Source organism: Zalophus californianus, chromosome 6 (assembly GCF_009762305.2).
Source record: "Zalophus californianus isolate mZalCal1 chromosome 6, mZalCal1.pri.v2, whole genome shotgun sequence".
Lineage (NCBI taxonomy): Eukaryota > Metazoa > Chordata > Mammalia > Carnivora > Otariidae > Zalophus > Zalophus californianus.
The window spans coordinates 139,356,658-139,376,654 of NC_045600.1; the positions used below are offsets into that span (position 1 = coordinate 139,356,658).

General features: G+C 47.9%; 1 protein-coding gene across 5 annotated transcripts in view; it reads right to left on the bottom strand.

The window, feature by feature from the left end:
• NTRK3 (neurotrophic receptor tyrosine kinase 3) overlaps positions 1–19,997 on the bottom strand; it is a 410,029-nt gene that overhangs the window by 281,388 nt on the left and 108,644 nt on the right. For all 5 annotated transcript variants that reach the window (XM_035727975.1, XM_027570487.2, XM_027570490.2 and 2 more), the window contains one exon: positions 2,688–2,756. In XM_035727975.1, coding sequence (XP_035583868.1) covers positions 2,688–2,756 — 69 coding nt within the window. The remainder of the gene's footprint in view (positions 1–2,687; positions 2,757–19,997) is intronic.

The following is a 19,997-nucleotide window of genomic DNA, read 5'->3' on the forward strand; positions in this document are numbered from 1 at the left end:
GTCTAGAAGGCTCGTGGCAGATGGCGCCATGTGGACTAATCAGGAAGTCGGACAAGAAAATACTACCCCCCTCTTCCATTTGCCAGGAACTGGGATTGTTTGGATTTTAATCATAGCCACAGCAAAGAGCCAACATGAGGCCCCTCCAGCCAAAGGCTAAATTTTCCACTCTCAACATTCAATTCTTCCTCAAAAAATAGACCCCTACCAGGGCAAGTGCTCCTTGGGGGGGGGGGGGGCTTCTTTATTTTCCAATATAATTTTTTTCTTATTTAACAATATGAGAGAAATAAAATACTCTGGGACATGGCAGCGCTCACACACTGACTCACACTGGAGGGAACGTCTTCATTCTTCCATAAGTCACATCTAGCTCACCGGTGTATCGATCCTGGGCAAAGATGAATGCAGAATCCCATGATCCTCTGAGATAAATCTGACATTTTCTTTAAATATATATCCACAGAACAACTGTTTCTGAAACTTCACGAAACAGGTCACCAGGGCAGCACACCATTGATTTCACGTCCAGTGATTTTTTTAGAAGGAGCACTGAACGTTTTCTCAATAATTCAGCCAACTGCAGACCCCAGAGGTCCCCCAGAGAGACGCTGTCCCTCGCCGCCTACAGATGGAGGGGGAGGCATTCCGGGAGAAGCAGACATGAGACTCCCAAGAAAGAGAGTCCCCAGTTAGCTCCTTTATGGCAGAGCCCCTGATCAGATCTAGGGCAATGTAAGAATCATGCACTTTTTGAGAATTATTGTAGACCCGACCCTTGAATTGGGGAAATAGGTTTTAAGAAGGTGAGCGACAGCTAAGCAGAGTGGTCAAGACCTTGAGTCCATATGCTGCCACTTGGCTAATGGGTAACCCGAAACAAGATACTTAACCTTGCTAAGTACCTCAGTGTCCCTGAATGTGAAGTGATAGTAGTAATTCCTACTTGATAAATTATTACAAGAATTAAATAAAAGAACGTACATAATTTGAGAGATTGCTTGGCACAGTGCCTGGCATGGAGTCAGATCTCAGAAATTGTTGTTAGTAGCGATCTTAGCAGTCCTGTTCATTTAGTGCTAAGGCTTTTTCCACCTACAAAGATGGGAATGAATACAATGCATCAAGTCTAATGGTCGGACGCTTAGCTGTCTGTGATGTCTGTGACATCGTCTAGGTTTTCAGTGTTGTAGAAACAAATAAGTATATATTTACCTTTTTCCAAGCTCGGGTAGTTTTTAATCGATGTACCTAAGGATCTCAGCCCTATGTGGCTAAAGAACTGTGGCCACTATATCTACTGTGGCCACACCAGAGAAGTGGCCCAGAGGGAGGGGTAAAATCCTAAGAAAGGAAGACAACCCACAGCAGTACTGTCCTAAACTCTCCAACACTGTTGAGATCACCTCCGTACTTCCCAGCCCTAGAATGGCCTTTCAAAGAATCAGGGGCACTCAGGTCCATGAGAATAAGTAGGGTATACAAGGCCATCACAGAGTAATGCGCTATTGGGTCACTGGATGTAAATAGTCCCGTCTCTGACCAGCTGGGTGGGAAAAACTAAGATCTTGACTCATCCGTGAACTCAGGTCTTCCCAGGTGGAGGGGAGACAAGTTGAAAGGCCAACAGCATGGGCAGAGATCCAAGGCTACTGCCTCTTGGTAAAGATAGTAAAGCAATCTGCATTCAGTGAATTTGGATCTGAGTCACTAAGTAAAAGGGAACACATGAGCAGTGTCTCTGGAACCCTGACTCCCTAATTTCATCCATGCCTCAATTTCTTTCCAATTTATTCCTTGATTTGTTCCCTCAACATAACATGCTGTCCTTCATGCACAGAGATGACCCTGATGACTCACACATCAACACGACTTATTGTTTCCAGCAGTGGTCAGGAATTTTCACTTATCCATCCAACAAGGGTTTGCACACAATGGCTGGAGGGGATAGGGGTGCATCGATCAGCCTTGGAAGGTAGCAAGGCCAAACAGTCCGCAAGGCAGATTGAATAAATATATGGACTTGCCTCCCAGCCCCCACCATCAGGATGCCCAAACGCAAGCCAAATAGGCTGACAAAAGATTATGAGGATGGGAAGGACATGCAATCAGAAGTCAGAGGCCTGGGTTCAAGTCCTAGGTCGGCCAGTCCCTAACAATGCAATCCTGGCTGTGTCTCATGTGCCTTTTGGGGGCTCAGAACCCTTACCTTAAAATGAAGAAATACATTTTATATTGGAGATATAGTAACACCTCTCTCCCATAATGCTCATGATGATAAATCTATTTTTTCATGATGATAAATCTAAAGTCATGTAAATGAAAGCACACCTGATAATCTCTATAAAATCATATATTATGAATGTTATTTATTATAAATTGAAGTACTCTTTAGTATCATAAACATAAATACTATTATTACTAGTTACCTACAGATCACAGAACTAGGTCCTGCTCAGAGATAAGATTCCGGTCTTCTTCAGAAATGTGCCAGAAAGAGCATCAGAAAATCGAGCAACAAAGAGGGTGCCTTGCTCTCACTGAACATGGTACACTCTGCGTCACCCAACCCAAGGAGCCCCTTCAAGTGCACGCCCAACCTTAGGTGGCTCCACCACCCCACATTTCTCCCCACCCAACCTCTACCACCACTCTACTACTTGGATGGCCTTCGAGACCGAACTTACAATTCCCGAAGACTCAGCCTCTGGAAAAGCTGCCATGAGAGTGTGGTGAGCCGGTTACTCGACAGGTTTCTGCAAGAGTGACAAATAAAGAGGAAATTAAGGGACAGATCTGGCATAAGTAATGCTCTTGGTAGGAAGCTTGGTTACTTCACGGGAGCCTGGCTTTGTTGTTCTTCTCCCTTGCTCCACCCTGCTAACAATGTATCTGCCAGGAGTCAAGGCCCCAGATCAGGTTGGGAAAGGATTTCAAGAAAAGGAAAGGGAGAGATTTTACAAATGTTTAACCAAAAATAAAAGAATTGTTGGTCATTTTCCCACATCCTCTCATCACAATTAAAGGTTCAGGGAACCTTCTGGAGGCCACCCTCCCACAGGGGGTCAGAGCTCTCAAGATACATAAGTCAACAAGCATTCTTCTTCATTTTTATTATTGAGGTGTCGAGGACATTAAAAAAAACTGTGCATATTTAATGTATACATTTTGATGAATTTCAAGGTAAGTGTATACCCATGAAATTGTCGCCATAAACAATGCCATAAACTTAACCATCAACTTAAAAAATTTCCTCCCCCAACTCTTTATTTTTGGAATAACCATTAATATAAGATATAACCTCTTAACACATTTTTAGGTATACAATACAGTATCGTTAATGACCCACTATGCCGTACTGTACATCTCTAGGACTTACTCATCTTGCATAAGTGAAACTACGTCCCCTTTTACCAACAAGCATTCTTAACATTCACAATAGTGGGAAAAAACCCTGCAGGTCACCTACAATTTCTTCTACCCAGTCCCTCCCCCAGCAAAGAGGTCCATCCACGATCAAGACATAAGCCTTTTGTTCACACTTCTGTTCTCCTCCTAATGGCTATTTAATTGTTTTCATTAGGATGTACAGGGAAAAGGAGTAGCCATTAGTCTTTCAAGTATTAGAAGAAACACGCCCATGGTGATCACGTTGCCAGGCTCAACAAACAACTTTTGATGTGATAACAGCCCTTCAAGGCAGCAGTGAGACAGGGCTGGAGTCAACGTGACCCCCTGCAGGAACACTACTCCTGCACTGATGAGATCGGATGGCGGTACGGATGCCATGCAGGTCAAACTCTATCCACACACACACACAAGCATGTGTGCATTGGTGTTGATTAAACCCGCGGGTGATAAACACAAGCGCAGACTCTTGTTTATACACACGCACATACGCTTACGCGCGCACCTCTACTTAGCTGATTTCTACAGCAGATTCTTGGGGAGGAACCAAGTACCGGCAACTTGGGGGAATGAAGGGTGGACAAATGAGAAGGTCCCTGTGAAACCTACATTCAAGTTACAAATGAATAAGCAAGAGAACTGCAGTTTGCCATGAACAGAAGGAAGGGTACAAAGTGATGTCATCACCGATGTAGGAGAGGGAGACAGCTCCTTTATGCAGGTGCTTAGAGAGGTGCCCTCCAAGAGGGCAGCATCGAGCTGAGGCCAGAGCGAGAATGAGCCAGTGCCAGCGTTGGGGTGTTCTGGGCAGTGGGTGCTAGGCAGAGAGAGGGCCGGTGGGCAAGGAGGTAGGGGAGAGTGGTCCGGGGTAAGGAGGAGAAGGGACAGCCACAACCACCTTGCTGGCCATGGTGAGGACCTTGGATTTTATTTTAAGGAGCAAAGAGAAGGCACTGGATGGCTTTAAGTAGGGAAGTGACATAATCTAATCACCATTTCTTAAAGTGAGAGACCAAGACTGGAAGCTGGCAGACCAATTAGGAGGCTGCTGCAGTACTGAGGAAGGGGATTAGAGATAATGAAGCAGGTGGATTCAAGAGGAAGGGGGGGCGGTGGGGAGAGTGCCACCAGAACCTCCTATTGGATTGAGTCTGAGAGAGGAGGGAGGAAGATGCCAGCAACCAGGCAAGCAGCCAGATCATTTAATGAGACCAGGAAGGCTGTAAAAGGGTCCTATCTGGGGTTCAGATCAGGAGCCTCCCCTTGCAATGCTGTTTGAGATATCCAGAGAGAGAAATCAACTAGCCTGCTGGATACTTGGGTCTGGCGGTCATGGGGGACATCCAGGCTGGTGGGATCACAGACGGCACGCACAGCTTTCACGGGGACAGATGGCACACACAAGGACAACCTAAAGGACAGGGCTTCCCCTTCGCATCTGAGGCAGCCGCACCCTTGGTGACAGCTGGTGACTAGGTTAGAAAGGCAGCCCCCTTTCTGCGGGTGCAGCAGATTGGTGGACAAAGGAAGGGGACCACAGGCAGAGGTCCCCAGGCTTCCTGTTCCACTCCCCCTGTGCCCAGCACTCTCCGTACAGAGTCCTCCAGCCTGCACAGCGCTGCCTAGGGTAGACACCCCCGTACCCCGCTTCCTGCCCGCAGAAGGAAGAGCTGTAATGCATGAGCATCACCAAAAGCTCTTAAACCTTAACCTGTCCACATGCTCAGCTTCCCAAAATCCCTACCCCCAGTCTGTCTTGTGCCTGCAAACTTCCTCCATGCCCCACTGATCAGAAGGCAAGGTGTGATAAAGGAAGGCCTGTATGGTGGCCACTTAAGGACACCACTGGGGCGCAGCCTCCTGACCCACCTCCTGCTCAGGAGGGTGGAGCGGGGATCAGGTGCACATGCCCAGCGAGTGGCTGGCTTTACACTAGGGTTCGCACCTGGAGCTCAAACCTCAGGGACAGGGACACTGGGTCTCGGTACCACACTTGAGGCCCCATTACCCTGAGCCTCTGTGAGGTTTCAGCAAATGTGAGCAAAGGTAAAGTCTTCACGCAGGTAGAAGTCTTCTGTTCTGTTCTCCCGGCTCACTGTCTATGCACAACTCTAGCAATGGCAGGCAAGGTCACATAGGCCCGCCTGCCATGAGGTCTCCTCCTCACTCCAGCACCTCCTTGAACAGAACCCCCAGTTCTAAAACTGAGCAGCACCCCATGAGAGTCAGCAGCCAGGAACTCCCGATTTGCGGAGCCCTCAGAAGCAGCCCCCTCTCCCTCTCCCCCTCCCCCCCAGTGAGAAGCAGGGAAACAGAAGTAATGCTGGTCAAGGAGGGACCCTGTCCATCTCCGAGGGAGGACCAGCCTGGCAGTGGGTGCCAGGGGGTTCCTGGGGAGCCCGAGGCCGGGATCAGGCTGCCAGCAATGTCCTTTCACAAAGGTCATGTTTTGCTACATTAGGCAGAAATGTCATGAGAAAATTAGATTCTAGAAGAAAGAAAATAACAGGCATTCTGGGCAAATAATAAGAAATAGCATTATCTCCTCATTACAAGTTGGAGGGGGGAGGGGGCGTGGGACATTCAGTAAGCGGGAGGTGGGCCCTGTTCTCCTGGGGGTGTCTGGGCTGCGGCTCCTTCCTGCCACGCCCACCAAGCCCCACCCAACAGAGAAAGGGCCCCTGGATTCCTCCAGCTCTTCGGGCAGATGGAGCGGCCGCTGCAGGACTCACGGGCTGTGTCCAGGACGACAAACTCCTCTCCTCCCCAGCCACCTTCCAGGCACACAGACCATATTCTTCCATTGGAGGGAAAGCCTGCCCTTACTCCTCCTGCAAATGGGCTACTCACCCGTGCTCACACCTCCCTGCCTCCCTGCACAGCCAACAGCCGCCACTCACCAAGGGCTGATTACTGAGCACCAGCTACTGTGTACAGCACTTTTATATTCGTGACCTCGTTTAATATATACGGCAACCGCACGGAGCGGGTGTTACTATCATCTCCGCGGTCGAGCTGGACGGGTCTGAGTGGCCTTAACGCAAAGACTCTGTCAACAAGCAACAAGCCACACCCCCAGGAACGTTCGCAACCAACACACAGACGTGTAAACTCCCAGGTACGCGCACACGCGTCTCGGCGTATGTTGCCAGAGCCCACGGCACCGCGCCACACAAGTCCCTGGAGGAACGCAGCGCGTACAGCCTCCAGCCCCAGAGACAAATATACACACAGAAGACAAGTAAGGCAAACACAGCCAGCACAAGACAAGCAGGGCACGCCTCTGGCCACCCTGCCCTCACGGGCATTTATAAATACTCATGGTGCAGGAAAATGGGGACGCTAAGGCGCGGGGCTTTGACTGACTCACCGCCCACTCAGAACTCACTGCTCCTAATTTTCTTCCCAGCTAGTGCCTCATCTGTATTCACCTGCCACCCGTAATTGATGGGCTGGTTATCCCGCTCATGAGACTCAAGGGTTGAGTTAAGAACCAACCTGCCTCTGGGCCCCACAGCAGTGTCTTCCGGAAGCTTCCTCCCTGACAGATCCATTATCCCCCATCTCTGACTTTTGCTTGGGTCAATGGCCAGTTTCCCAGCCACCTGACCCCTGGAATTAATTTGGCGAGCAAGATTTTATGAGATGAGGCTTCAAACACTTTCCCAAAATCAAGCTCTGTGACATTGCTCCTGTAGCCTTCATCCGAGACTACCAAACCAACCCATTAATTCTGTCCCGCATTGCTGGCTCTCTCGCAGCCCAGACTCTGGGGCCCAGAGTAATGAACAATGATGATGCAGCTACTGGGTGCTCTGGGAACAGGGAGCCAGACGTGCAGATGGCCAAAACCAGACCCACAGGAAGGATAGGGCTGGGATGGCCCTTCCTGCCGTTAACGCCTTGGTGAACACGGGTCCTCCCAGGCTAAACATCTCAGCATGGGAAGCAGTCCCACGACCTTCCTAAAGGGGACAACCAACTGCAGCAGGATAGAACCCATGATCGGGGAGGCTGTCACCCTCCACCCTGGGAACCCTACTGTCCAACCAGAGGGTCACTCAAGATGGACCCTGTTGCCAAGAAAAGGCAACCAGATGAACTCCTCTGTTGCCCCAAAGGCACCATATCCCTGGGGTCTGAAACTTGAGGAGGGGATGCTAAGCCCCATTCACAAGTGGTCCTGAAGCTGGGAGACTCTGTAGAGTGCCTGGATGTATAGCATGGCTGACGTCTGCAAGTGCCTCCTCTTCTATTGGCAGAGGCAGGCCCAGTGGGCAGGTTATGTTTCAGGACTGGAGTGTGTAAGCGATTGCCAGGAGGTGCCAGGTTCCCTCTTTGAACCCCTGACCCCTCTTTTCCATCTTCCCAGACCTGGGGGCCCTGGATCCCCCACAACTCCCCTGTATAAACACATGGGATGTTAATGGAGCCCCCCCCCAACATCATCACCACCGTGTGACAGTCTGTGTCTCCTCTCCTGGGCCCTCCACCCTCTTCCTCTATTTATTTCACACTCTTTTTTGGGTTCCACCCTGAGCCCTCGGGCCCCCTTCCAGGTTCCTTTTTATAAGCCCCATCCCCTCTGTCCTGGACTTGGATGTGAAACTTGTCTCAATAAACCCTTTGGAGTAAGAAAAGAAAAAGGAAAAAAAAGAACACTGAGAATCAGGAGCGTGTTCAGCTGCAGCCCAAAGACGAAGGTGGCTTCTCCTAGAGGCTCCGTTCCACTGCTTGCAGAAGGCCCTGTTCTGAACATGGTACAGGCTCAGAGTACCAAGCACCGCTAACCAGAACAGAGGTCAAGTCCCTCCTCATCTTGTAGGCTCCCAGGAGCTGTGCTTGCTGGCTGCATCCATCGTGACCTAAATCTTATTTTCTTCAACCAAGAAGGCAGCATTTTGAAAGGGGCAATTCTTGGGGCACCTGGGTGGTTCAGTAGGTTAAGTGTCAGCCTTCGGCTCAGGTCATGATCTCATGACCTCGGTCCTGGGATCGAGCCCCAAGTCGTCTGGCTCCCTGCTGCCCCTCCCCCCACTCATTCTCTCTCAAATAAATAAATAAAATCTTAAAAAACAAAGAAAGGTACAATTCTTCCTTCCATGACATCTGACGTCCCCTTGGCAATCTGTCTGTCCTCCTTTCATTTTCCCCATAAAAGAAACATCTCCTCGGACTTCTTGGAGACAGCCAACTCCCTCCCCTGCCACCCCGTACCAGGATTCTTTTGAAATTGCTGAAGAATCTGGAGGAAAGGTCAAGAAAGGAGAACCCCCACCCCCACCCCAGGCAACACCAACCCCACACAGAGTTTGCTGAAAAGGAACCAACTGATACCAGAGGAGGAGGAGGCTGTCAGTCTACTGCCCACTTCTCCAGGACCCAGGGCATGTCTTCTTCATTAACCTTGACCTTGTAACTTTGTACATAGTCGGCCCCACACCAGAGGTGACTGCAGCCCACCCTGAGGAACCGTGAAGGTGGCTGCCACCAACCTCCTTAGGATGAACGGATGGGAAGGAAGGAAGCACCATGCAATCTCATCCCCAAGGCCTGCTGGCAGCCACCAAGGAGGCTCAACAAGCCAACCTCTTAAAAAACAGTGCCTGTGACAAGGAAGCAGGGCCTGCCACCCAATGTTCCTCTTGAAGACCAAGAAATATTTTTCTACATCATTGATATATTTGCTTTTCCCTCAATTAAATTGCTGTAAAAGGGGGTGGGGGTTAAAGCCATTTGAGCCATTTTTATTCAGCTAAATTACACTGGATGGCTCATTTAGTGAACTTTAATGAAGCCAAAATGCTTTCTCTAATCAAATCTCAAGTGACGTGACTGGTGTCTTGACCTTAGATCAGGAGACTGGAGGCAGCTTTTCTACAAGGCCCTGTGCTGGGCTGAACCAGGGTTTCCCAGAGAATGTTCCCGGGAATCTGAGATCTGCAGTATGTTAATGGATATTATGAGGGGAAAAAAATTCATGTTGCTTGAAAAATGTGGTTTTAAACCAATTAAATAGGCTTATTTACTACAGAACTTCTCAGAGCCTTTATGAAGAGAAGGATCTGATCTACTGAGTCTCAACCTTATTGGACCACAGAACCTTCTCCATCGAGCATCTAGCAAAAAATATCACCCCACCCAACATACAGAAATGATGGTTGTGGTTAAGAAATAGGTATTTGTTCTTGGTCCAGGGTTCTTGGCTCACAGCTGCCAAAACCCTCGCAATTTCTTGAGCAGTAAGAGCAACGAGAGCATCTTTTGTTATAATATTCGATCTCTTGTCCTCAGCTCCTGAGATTGCCTCAGAGAATGAGGTGACTTTTGGAAAGCCCCTGAAGATGGGGGCTGGTTGCCAGGGAAACCAACCATGGATAAAGGATTAGAACTTTCAGTCCCACCCCGATTTCTGGAGATGGGCAAGACAGTGGAGGTTGAATCAATCACCGGTGGCCAATGATAGAGTCAAACAGGCCTATGTAATAAAGACCCCATAAAAAACCCATAAAAAAGGGGGTCTGGGGTTGGTGAACCAGAACACTTCCACGTGCCACCAGGCCAGACACCAAACTCCACAAGGACGAAAGCTCCTTTGTTCAAGACCTGGCCTTACATATCTCTTCATCCGGCTGTTGATTTGTACTCTTTAATATCCTTTGTAATAAACCAGTAATCCGGTGAGTAAATTAGTTTCCTGAGTTCTGTGAGCCACTCTAGCAAATTAATTGAACCCAAGGAGGGGGTCATGGGAACCTCTGATTTACAGACAGGTTGTCAGAAGCACCAGGAAGAATCTGGATTTGGGACTGGCATCTGAAGTGGGCTCAGATGCTGTTTCTGGGTAGATGGTTGCAGAACTGAGTTGAATTGTAGGACACCCAGCTGGTGTCCCAGAATTGCTTGGTGGTGTGGGGAAAAAAAAAACCCATGCATTGGAAATTGGGTGCAGAATCATTCATCATGGAGGGCCAGGGTGAGCAAGCTATCGTCTGCAGGCTAGCACTCTGTTTTTGTAAATAGATTTTTGGAATACAGCCACACCCCTTCATGTATGTGTTGTCTGGGCCCATGTTTGAGGTGGAATAATGGTCCTCCAAAGAGGTCCACATCCTAAGCCCCAGAATCTGTGAATAGATCAACTTCCGTGACGAAAGAGACCCTGTGGATGAAATTAAGACTGTGGACCTTGAGATGAGAAAATTATCCTTAATTATCCCCTGGCCCCAGGGTAATCACAAGCATCCTCAGAAGTGGAAAGGGGTGGGGACACAGAGGTCAGAGAGAGAGGTGACTAGGGAAGAAAGGAAAAGACCTGAGATGGGCTGGCTCTGAAGAAGGAGGAAGGCACTACAGGCCAAGGACTGTGCACGGCCTCTAGAAGCTGGAAAAGGCAATGAAACAAATTCTCCCCTAGAGCCTCCAGAAGGGACCCCAGCCCAGCAGACACCTGGATTTTTAGCCCAGCGAGGACCATACTGGTTCTAAGCTACACAGTATAAGACAAGACTTTTGTATTTGTAAGCCGCAATGTTTAGGGTAATTTGTTACAGCAGCAACAGAAAACTCATACACCCTTGGAGCCTGCATTAGAGCCACAGGGTTGAGTAGCTATCACAGAAGACAGAAACTACTTAGTATGTGGAACTTTCCATAAAAAGTGTGCCAGCATTCACCCATGAAAATATAATGGGAGCCATATTTGCTAATGCAAATTTTCTTTTAAATTTTATTATGTTATGTTAATCACCATACATTACATCATTAGTTTTTGAGGTAGTGTTCTATGATTCATTGTTTGTGTATAACACTCAGTGCTCCAGGCAGAACATGCCCTCTTTAATACTCACACTAGGCTAACCCAACCCCCCACCCCCCTCCCCTCTAGAAACCTCACTTTGTTTCTCAGAGTCCATAATCTCTGACAGTTCATCTCCCCCTCCAATTTCCCCCCTTCATTTTTCCCTTCCTACTATCTTCTTGTTTTTTAAAAATATAATGTATTATTTGTTTCAGAGGTACAGGTCTGTGATTCAACAGTCTGACACAATTCACAGTGCTCCCCCTAGCCCACACCCTCCCCAATGTCCACTGCCCAGCTACCCCAATCCCTCCCACCCCCACCACCCTAGTAGACCTCAGTTTGTTTCCTGAGATTAAGAATTCCTCATATTGGAAGGACACTATATCCTACTTAAAGGGTCTACCCAACAAGAAGATCTAACAATTGTAAATATCTATGCCCCGAACATGGGAGCAGCCAATTATATGAGGCAATTAATAACAAAAGCAAAGAAACACATCGACAACAATATAATAATAGTGGAGGACTTTAACACCCCCCTGACTGAAATGGACAGATCATCTGAACAAAAGATCAACAAGGAAATAAAGACTTTAAATGACACACAGGAACAAATGGACTTCACAGATATATTCAGAACATTCCATCCCAAAGCAACAGAATACACATTCTTCTCCAGTGCCCATGGAACATTCTCCAGACTTGATCACATCCTAGGTCACAAATCAGGACTCAACTGGTACCAAAAGATTGGGATCATTCCCTGCATATTTTCAGACCACAGTGCTTTGAAACTAGAACTCAATCATAAGAGGAAAGTCGGAAAGAACTCAAATACATGGAGGCAAAAGAGCATCCTACTAAAGAATGAATGGGTCAACCAGGAAATTAAAGAAGAATTAAAAAAATTCATGGAAACCAATCAAAATGAAAATAAAACTATTCAAAATCTTTGGGATACAGCAAAGGCAGTCCTAAGAGGAAAGTATATAGCAATACAAGCCTTTCTCAAGAAACAAGAAAGGTCTCAAATACACAACCTAACCCTATACATAAAGGAGCTGGAGAAAGAACAGCAAATAAAGCCTAAATCCAGCAGGACAAGAGAAATAATAAAGATCAGAGCAGAAATCAATGAACTAGAAACCAAAAAAACAGCAGAACAGATCAACGAAACTAGGAGCTGGTTCTTTGAAAGAATTAACAAGATTGATAAACCCCTGGCCAGACTTATCAAAAAGAAAAGAGAAATGACCCAACTCAACAAAATCATGAATGAAAGAGGAGAGTTCACAACCAACACCAAAGAAACACAAACAATTGTAAGAACATATATGAGCAACTATATGCCAGCAAATTAGGTAACCTGGAAGAAATGGATGCATTCCTAGAGATGTATCAACTACCAAAACTGAACCAGGAAGAAAAAGAAACCCTGAACAGACCTATACCCACTAAGGAAATTGAAGCGGTCATCAAAAATCTCCCAACAAACAAAAGCCCAGGGCCAGATGGCTTCCCAGGGGAATTCTACCAAACATTTAAAGAAGAAGTAATACCTATTCTCCTGAAACTGTTCCAAAAAATAGAAATGGAAGGAAAACTTCCAAACTTGTTTTATGAGGCCACCATTACATTGATCCCAAAACCGAAGACCCCATCAAAAAGGAGAATTACAGACCAATATCCTTGATGAACATGGATGCAAAAATTCTCACCAAAATACTAGCCGATAGAATCCAACAGTACATTAAAAGGATTATTCACCACGACCAAGTGGGATTTATTCCTGGGCTGCAAGGTTGGTTCAACATCCGCAAATCAATCAACGTGACACAATACATTAATAAAAGAAAGAACAAGAACCATATGATCCTCTCAATAGATGCAGAAAAAGCATTTGACAAAGTACAGCATCCTTTCTTGATCAAAACTCTTCAGAGTAGAGGGATAGAGGGTACATACCTCAATATCATAAAAGCCATCTATGAAAAACCCACAGCGAATATCATTCTCAATGGGGAAAAACTGAGAGCTGTCCCCCTAAGGTCAGGAACGCGGCAGGGGTGTCCACTATCACCACTGCTATTCAACATAGTATTAGAAGTCCTAGCCACAGCAATCAGACAACAAAAAGAAATCAAAGGCATCCAAATCAGCAAAGAAGAAGTCAAACTCTGACTGTTTGCAGATGATATGATACTTTATGTGGAAAACCCAAAAGACTCCACCCCAAAACTGCTAGAACTCACACAGGAATTCAGTAAAGTGGCAGGATATACAATCAATACACAGAAATCAGTGGCATTCTGGGCGCCTGGGTGGCTCAGTTGGTTGAGCGACTGCCTTTGGCTCAGGTCATGATCCCGGAGTCCCTGGATTGAGTCCTGCATCGGGCTCCCTGCTCAGCAGGGAGTCTGCTTCTCCCTCTGACCCTCCCCCTTCTCATGTGCTCTCTCTCTCATTCTCTCTCAAATAAATAAATAAAATCTTTAAAAAAAAAAGTAATCAGTGGCATTCCTATACACCAACAACAAGACAGAAGAAAGAGAAATTAAGGAGTCAATCCTATTTACAATTGCACCCAAAACCATAAGATACCTAGGAATAAATCTAACCAAAGAGGCAAAGGATCTGCACTCAGAAAACTATAAAATACTCATGAAAGAAATTGAGGAAGATACAAAGAAATGGAAAAACGTTCCGTGCTCATGGTTTGGAAGAACAAATATTGTGAAGATGTCAATGCTACCTAGAGCAATCTACAGATTCAGTGCAATCCCCGTCAAAATACCATCCACTTTTTTCAAAGAAATGGAACAAATAATCCTAAAATTTGTATGGAACCAGAAGAGACCCCGAATAGCCAGAGGAATGTTGAAAAAGAAAAGCAAAGCTGGTGGCATCAAATTCTGGACTTCCAGCTCTATCACAAAGCTGTCATCATCAAGACAGTATGGTACTGGCACAAAAACAGATACATAGATCAATGGAACAGAATTGAGAGCCCAGAAATGGACCCTCAACTCTATGGTCAACTCATCTTTGACAAAGCAGGAAAGAATGTCCAATGGAAAAAAGACAGTCTCTTCAACAAATGGTGTTGGGACAATTGGACAGCCACATGCAGAAGAATGAAACTGGACCATTTCCTTACACCACACACAAAAATAGACTCCAAATGGTTGAAAGATCTAAACGTGAGACAGGAGTCCATCAACATCCTAAAGGAGAACACAGGCAGCAACCTCTTCGACCTCAGCCACAGCAACTTCTTCCTAGAAACATCGCCAAAGACAAGGGAAGCAAGGGCAAAAATGAATTATTGGGACTTCACCAAGATAAAAAGCTTTTGCACAGCAAAAGGAACAATCAACAAAACCAAAAGACAACCGACAGAATGGGAGAAAATATTTGCAAATGACATATCAGATAAAGGGCTAGTATCCAAAATCTATAAAGAACTTATTAAACTCAACAGCCAAAGAACAAATGATCCAATGAAGAAATGGGCAGACGACATGAACAGACATTTCTGCAAAGAAGAAATCCAAATGGCCAACAGACACATGAAAAAGTGTTCAACATTGCTCATCATCAGGGAAATCCAAATCAAAACCTCAATGAGATCCCACCTCACACCAGTCAGAATGACTAAAATTAACAAGTCAGGAAATGACAGATGTTGGCGGGGATGCGGAGAAAGGGGAACCCTCCTACACGGTTGGTGGGAATGCAAGCTGGTGCAACCACTCTGGAAAACAGTATGGAGGTTCCTCAAACAGTTGAAAATAGAGCTACCATACGATCCAGCAATTGCACTACTGGGTATTTACCCCAAAGATACAAATGTAAGGATCTGAAGGGGTACATGCACCCCGATGTTTATAGCAGCAATGTCCACAATAGCCAAACTGTGGAAAGAGCCAAGATGCCCATCGACAGATGAATGGATAAAGAAGATGGGTATATGTGTATATATATATATATAATGGAATATTATGCAGCCATCAAAAGGAATGAGATCTTGCCATTTGCAATGACGTGGATGGAACTGGAGGGTATTATGCTGAGTGAAATAAGTCAATCAGAGAAAGACATGTATCATATGACCTCACTGATATGAGGAACTCTTAATCTCAGGAATTAAACTGAGGGTTGCTAGGGTGGTGGGGGTTGGGAGGGATGGGGTGGCTGGGTGATAGACACTGGGGAGGGTATGTGCTATGGTGAGTGCAGTGAATTGTGTAAGACTGTTAAATCACAGACCTGTACCTCTGAAACAAGTAATACATTATATGTTAAAAAAAAAAAAAGAAGAAGAAGAAGAAGAAAATACAGGAGGGGAAGAATAAAAGGGGAGAAACCGGAGGGGGAGATGAACCATGAGAGACGATGGACTCTGAGAAACAAACTGAGGGTTCTCGAGGGGAGGGGGGTGGGGGGATGGGTTAGCCTGGTGATGGGTATTAAAGAGGGCACGTTCTGCATGGAGCACTGGGTGTTACACACAAACAATGAATCATGGAACACTACATCAAAAACTAATGATGTAATGTATGGTGATTAACATAGCATAATAATAATAAAAAAAAGAATTCCTCATATCAGTGAGATCATATGATACATGTCTTTCTCTGATTGACTTATTTCAGTCAGCATAACACCCTCCAGTTCCACCCATGTCATTCTAATGCAAATTTTCTAGTGGTCACATTTTGAAAAGTGAAAAGAAAGAGATGAAAGTTGTTGTATTCATACGTTATACTTAATTCAGTAAATATAAAGTGTCATCCATTTATGTGCTCAATCTGACAAATGCTAACGAGATAATTCATGTTCTTGTGCGTGCTCCATCTTTGAAATCCACGTGTACTTTACACTCACAACACATCTCCATTGGGCCTGGCCACATTTCAAGGGCTTAAGAGCCACAGATGGCAGCTCTCAACCATCTGTACAAGCCAGGCACTGACTGGGGTCCTCAGTGGACAGGAGCCGCCAACAGGTGGAGAAGCAGAACCGTAAGTTCTCCAAAGGGCACTGTCCTCTCTCCAGGTGCCAATCCGTCCCAGAACCGAGCAGCCACGTGGCTTGCCATGTGGAAAGGAATCACTCCGGTCGTCCCCAGCCATATGGCAACACCACTGGGAAGCTGCCAGCATCCTCCCAAGCTGGAGAAATTCAGGACAGGCAGGGAAAGAGGAATGCTGAGGAGATGGAGAAGAAGGGTGGCCCCACACATGAGACACCAGACTTGGGCGTGATCGCTGGACGTTCAGAATGCTCGGCCCACCTAATCAAGTCCAGGCTCCACCTCGAAGTTCCAGTCTTTACACACGATGACCTCAACCCCCTGTTTGCACGTCCTCCCATCACCACCCACCTCCCTCCCCATAACTAACCCTAAAGACGCCCGACCCCGCCATGAACAGAGTGGGATCACCGAGCTGGTGGTATCCTCACAGCCTCCTGGCACTTCTCCATCTCCACATCACAGCCCCCAGTGCCCTCTACCCATTCACGCTCTTGCTCCCTGTGCTACAGGCACAGTTCAGATGGTCCTAAGTATGGCCACTGCCACCCGCTCCAGAAACTTCTTGCCCTCCTCTTCTTCCCGTGCATTTCGTCTGGGCCCACGTGTCAGACTGCCAGCTTTAACTGACTGCTCTGCAGGTGCTGGCCTCCTCCCCCAGGAGGCTGTTCTTCCTGCAGGCTGAGAATCACTTCTTTTCAGCTGGAGAGCCCTTAGAGCCCCGGAGCATAGTAAGTGCTCAATAAATGTACAGCAGGTTCAACTTAGTTCCCACAGAACTTCGGTATCAGACGGGACTGGGCGCCGGTCCTACCTGGGCTGCTTCCATGCCCTGTGACCCCGGGGACGTTCCCCGACCTCTCTGCCCCTGTGTACGCAGGGGATACGGACAGGGCCTGTCCCTTCGAGTGGTGGCAAGGATTAAACGGGCTGCGGCGAACGAGGCACAGAAAGCAGATGGCACAAGGCCTGGGCCTTGATAAATACAATCTATCATTGTTCAAGCACGGCAGTGGCTCTCCTCTTCTCTGCCCATGTCCAGTCAGGAGAAGCTACAACAGGCCGAAGCCCATGCACACAAGTGCTAGAGGCCCAGGCCATGACCCCCTGAACTTGGGCATCAACAAAATCTCAGTTCAACAAAAGAACACAGAAACCCATTCTAATGAGACAACAAGTAGCATCTACCCCGCCGGAGATGCTGAACTCTGGCCCGGCCCAGCCCACTGCCCACATGCCTGGGCAGAGCCTGAGGGCCCCACAGGTCAAGGGAAGATGGAGCCCTCACCGTGAAGCCTGGGGGCCAAAGAGCTGGTCACAGGGCTCATGAAAAGGTCTTAACGTTAGCTCTGAGCCTTCACGCAGTCTGCCTCTTGCCAGACCTTGAGTGTTATTGAGACTATTCTGAGGGGTTTTGCTCCTTGGGAGTTTCTTTTCAGACAAATTAACCAAAAGCTAATTGCCCTGACGCAGGAGAGCTTTCTCTAGAGCCCCGAGGCAGGGGGTAACCTGACAGACAGAGGGCGTTCCTACCAGAGGGCCCCCTTGGGGGCAGAGCAGGCCGGGCCTGATTCGGGGAGCCACGGCCCCCAACAGAGGCTCTGGTATATGAACAGCAAGGCGGGGACATTCATGCTTCACTCGAGGGCTGTGGTGACAAGAGAAAAACAAAGACACAGAGAGAGCATCTGTGGGACAAACAGAAAAGTAACTAGAAGCAAAGCAGGGGCTACTGAGGGAGGAGGGAAGCCTTTGTGAGCGCGGATCTGGCCCCCTGGGGCTGGTGAGGGGAAACGCTGAGCATGATGTCAGGACAGGGGAACCTGAGTCCTGGGAGGCTGGCAGGGAGAAGGGTGGGCAGGGGCAGGAGGGCCACCCTGCTCTTCAAGATGCACAAAGCACGCTCCGGCTGGTTATCTTTTAGCTACACCAGGCACCAAAGATCTCTGTTCTCAGATCTACTCTTGGGATCGATGGCTCTCCCCATATCAACAAAATTATGAGCAGAAAGCTGCTTTGGCCTGTTTATAAAGAAACATGATTAGGCCAACATTGCATCTGATCCCTCCTTCGCGATGAGTGGTTGGAAGGCGCCCAGGCCAAGGGTGGGTTTGGGGTTAGCATCTAGGGCGCGGGTTCTCCAACTCTGGGGATCAGCATCACTTGGAGGCCTATAAGACCCAGACAACCAGGATCCACCCCCCAGAGTTTCTGATTCAGGGTCTGGCCTGGAATTTGCATTGCTAAGCAGTTCCCAGGGGAGGCTGATGTTGCCGGGTTGTAGTGAAATTCCGTCTTCCCAACTTCCCAAGTTGACTTCACCTCCTATCAACTCCTTCTGTCCTGAAAACCTGGATGATCATACATGTAGGTGACAATAAAAGAGCCATGTGTCCAGATGTAAGGAGACACCGTGTGAAGAGCTGAGGAACCTCCTGCAAGAACTCCTAGGGACAGACGCTCTTGTCAATAACTAGAAAGGGGATTTAGCGTCCCCGTCTGAAGCTGGGTGGAGGACGGCCAAGTGCGAGGTACCACTAGGCAGTCGGGAGAAGGACTGGGACCGTGTCAGAAACCCACTCAACTGAACAGATTGGGACCCTGCTCGGCTGCCCAATGGAAGGGGTCCCCTTGAGGCCAGAGGACGCACCAAGAAGCAGAGACCTTAGCCCAGAACCTGAGGTATTTTCCTAGGAGCCTGGAGACTGGTGTCATCCCCTAGGATGAAAGGGCCAACAGAGGCCACTCTGTCCGGAGCTGGCTTTGTGGACAGCTGCCTAAGGGCTTTCGGGGGGCCTTTGACCCAGAGCCCCTCAGGCCTCCCTGTCCCCCCCTTCACAGACCAGAACATGTGTGTGGATCTCAAAAGCTGTTGCTGACTGCTGACTGCTATCTGCTTCCCTTCCAGCAAAGCTAGGAGGACATGTGGATGGCACCATCGCTTGGGGCCTTCTCATCCACGGGGTTGGCCAGGAGACCAGGTCATGGAGACCACGTGAGGAAGTGGGTACCAGGTTAGTTTCTGAGGCGGAATGTATGGGCATCTGGCATTGCAGGGAGAGCCCAGGCAAGGCAGCGTGGTGGTGACTCATTATGTCCCCTCTGTACTGCTCTGGGGGGCCGCATCCCGTAGGGCAGGCAGGAATTTCCCAGGTGTGGTCCCCAGCCCAGCAGCATCGGCATCCCTGGGGACTCCTTAGAAATACACCTTCTCGGGGCCCCAGCCCAGACCTGCTGAATCAGAACCTCTTGGGGCGAGCCCCGCACCCTGTGTTGTATCAGACCCTCCAGGCGATACTGAGAAGCATTGGCCCAGGGGCAAAGAGCACAGACTTTGGAGCCAGACTGACAAGCTAGACTCTCGGTTCTGGCCCTCTTGGATTGCATGACCCACCCTCCCGACCTCCAGAGAATGTTACAGAACCTCTCTGGGTCCATCTCCTCCTGACCCCAGAAGTCCTAATAGTATCTGCCTTATGGGGCAGCTCCAAGGATGAAGAGGAATTAATGCATGTCAAGCTCCCAACATAGTGCCGGGCACACAGTAAGTACCCAATGCATGACCACTGGGGTATTGCAAATAGTAGTAATGACAGCAGCTAACACACACAGCAATTACTCTGGGTCAGCTCTCTTGAAAGGTTTTACATACAAGAGCTCACTTAAACAGTCCAACAGCCCCATGAGGGATGTGCCACCACCACCACCACCACCATAATCATCATCATCACCATCATTATCATTTCCACT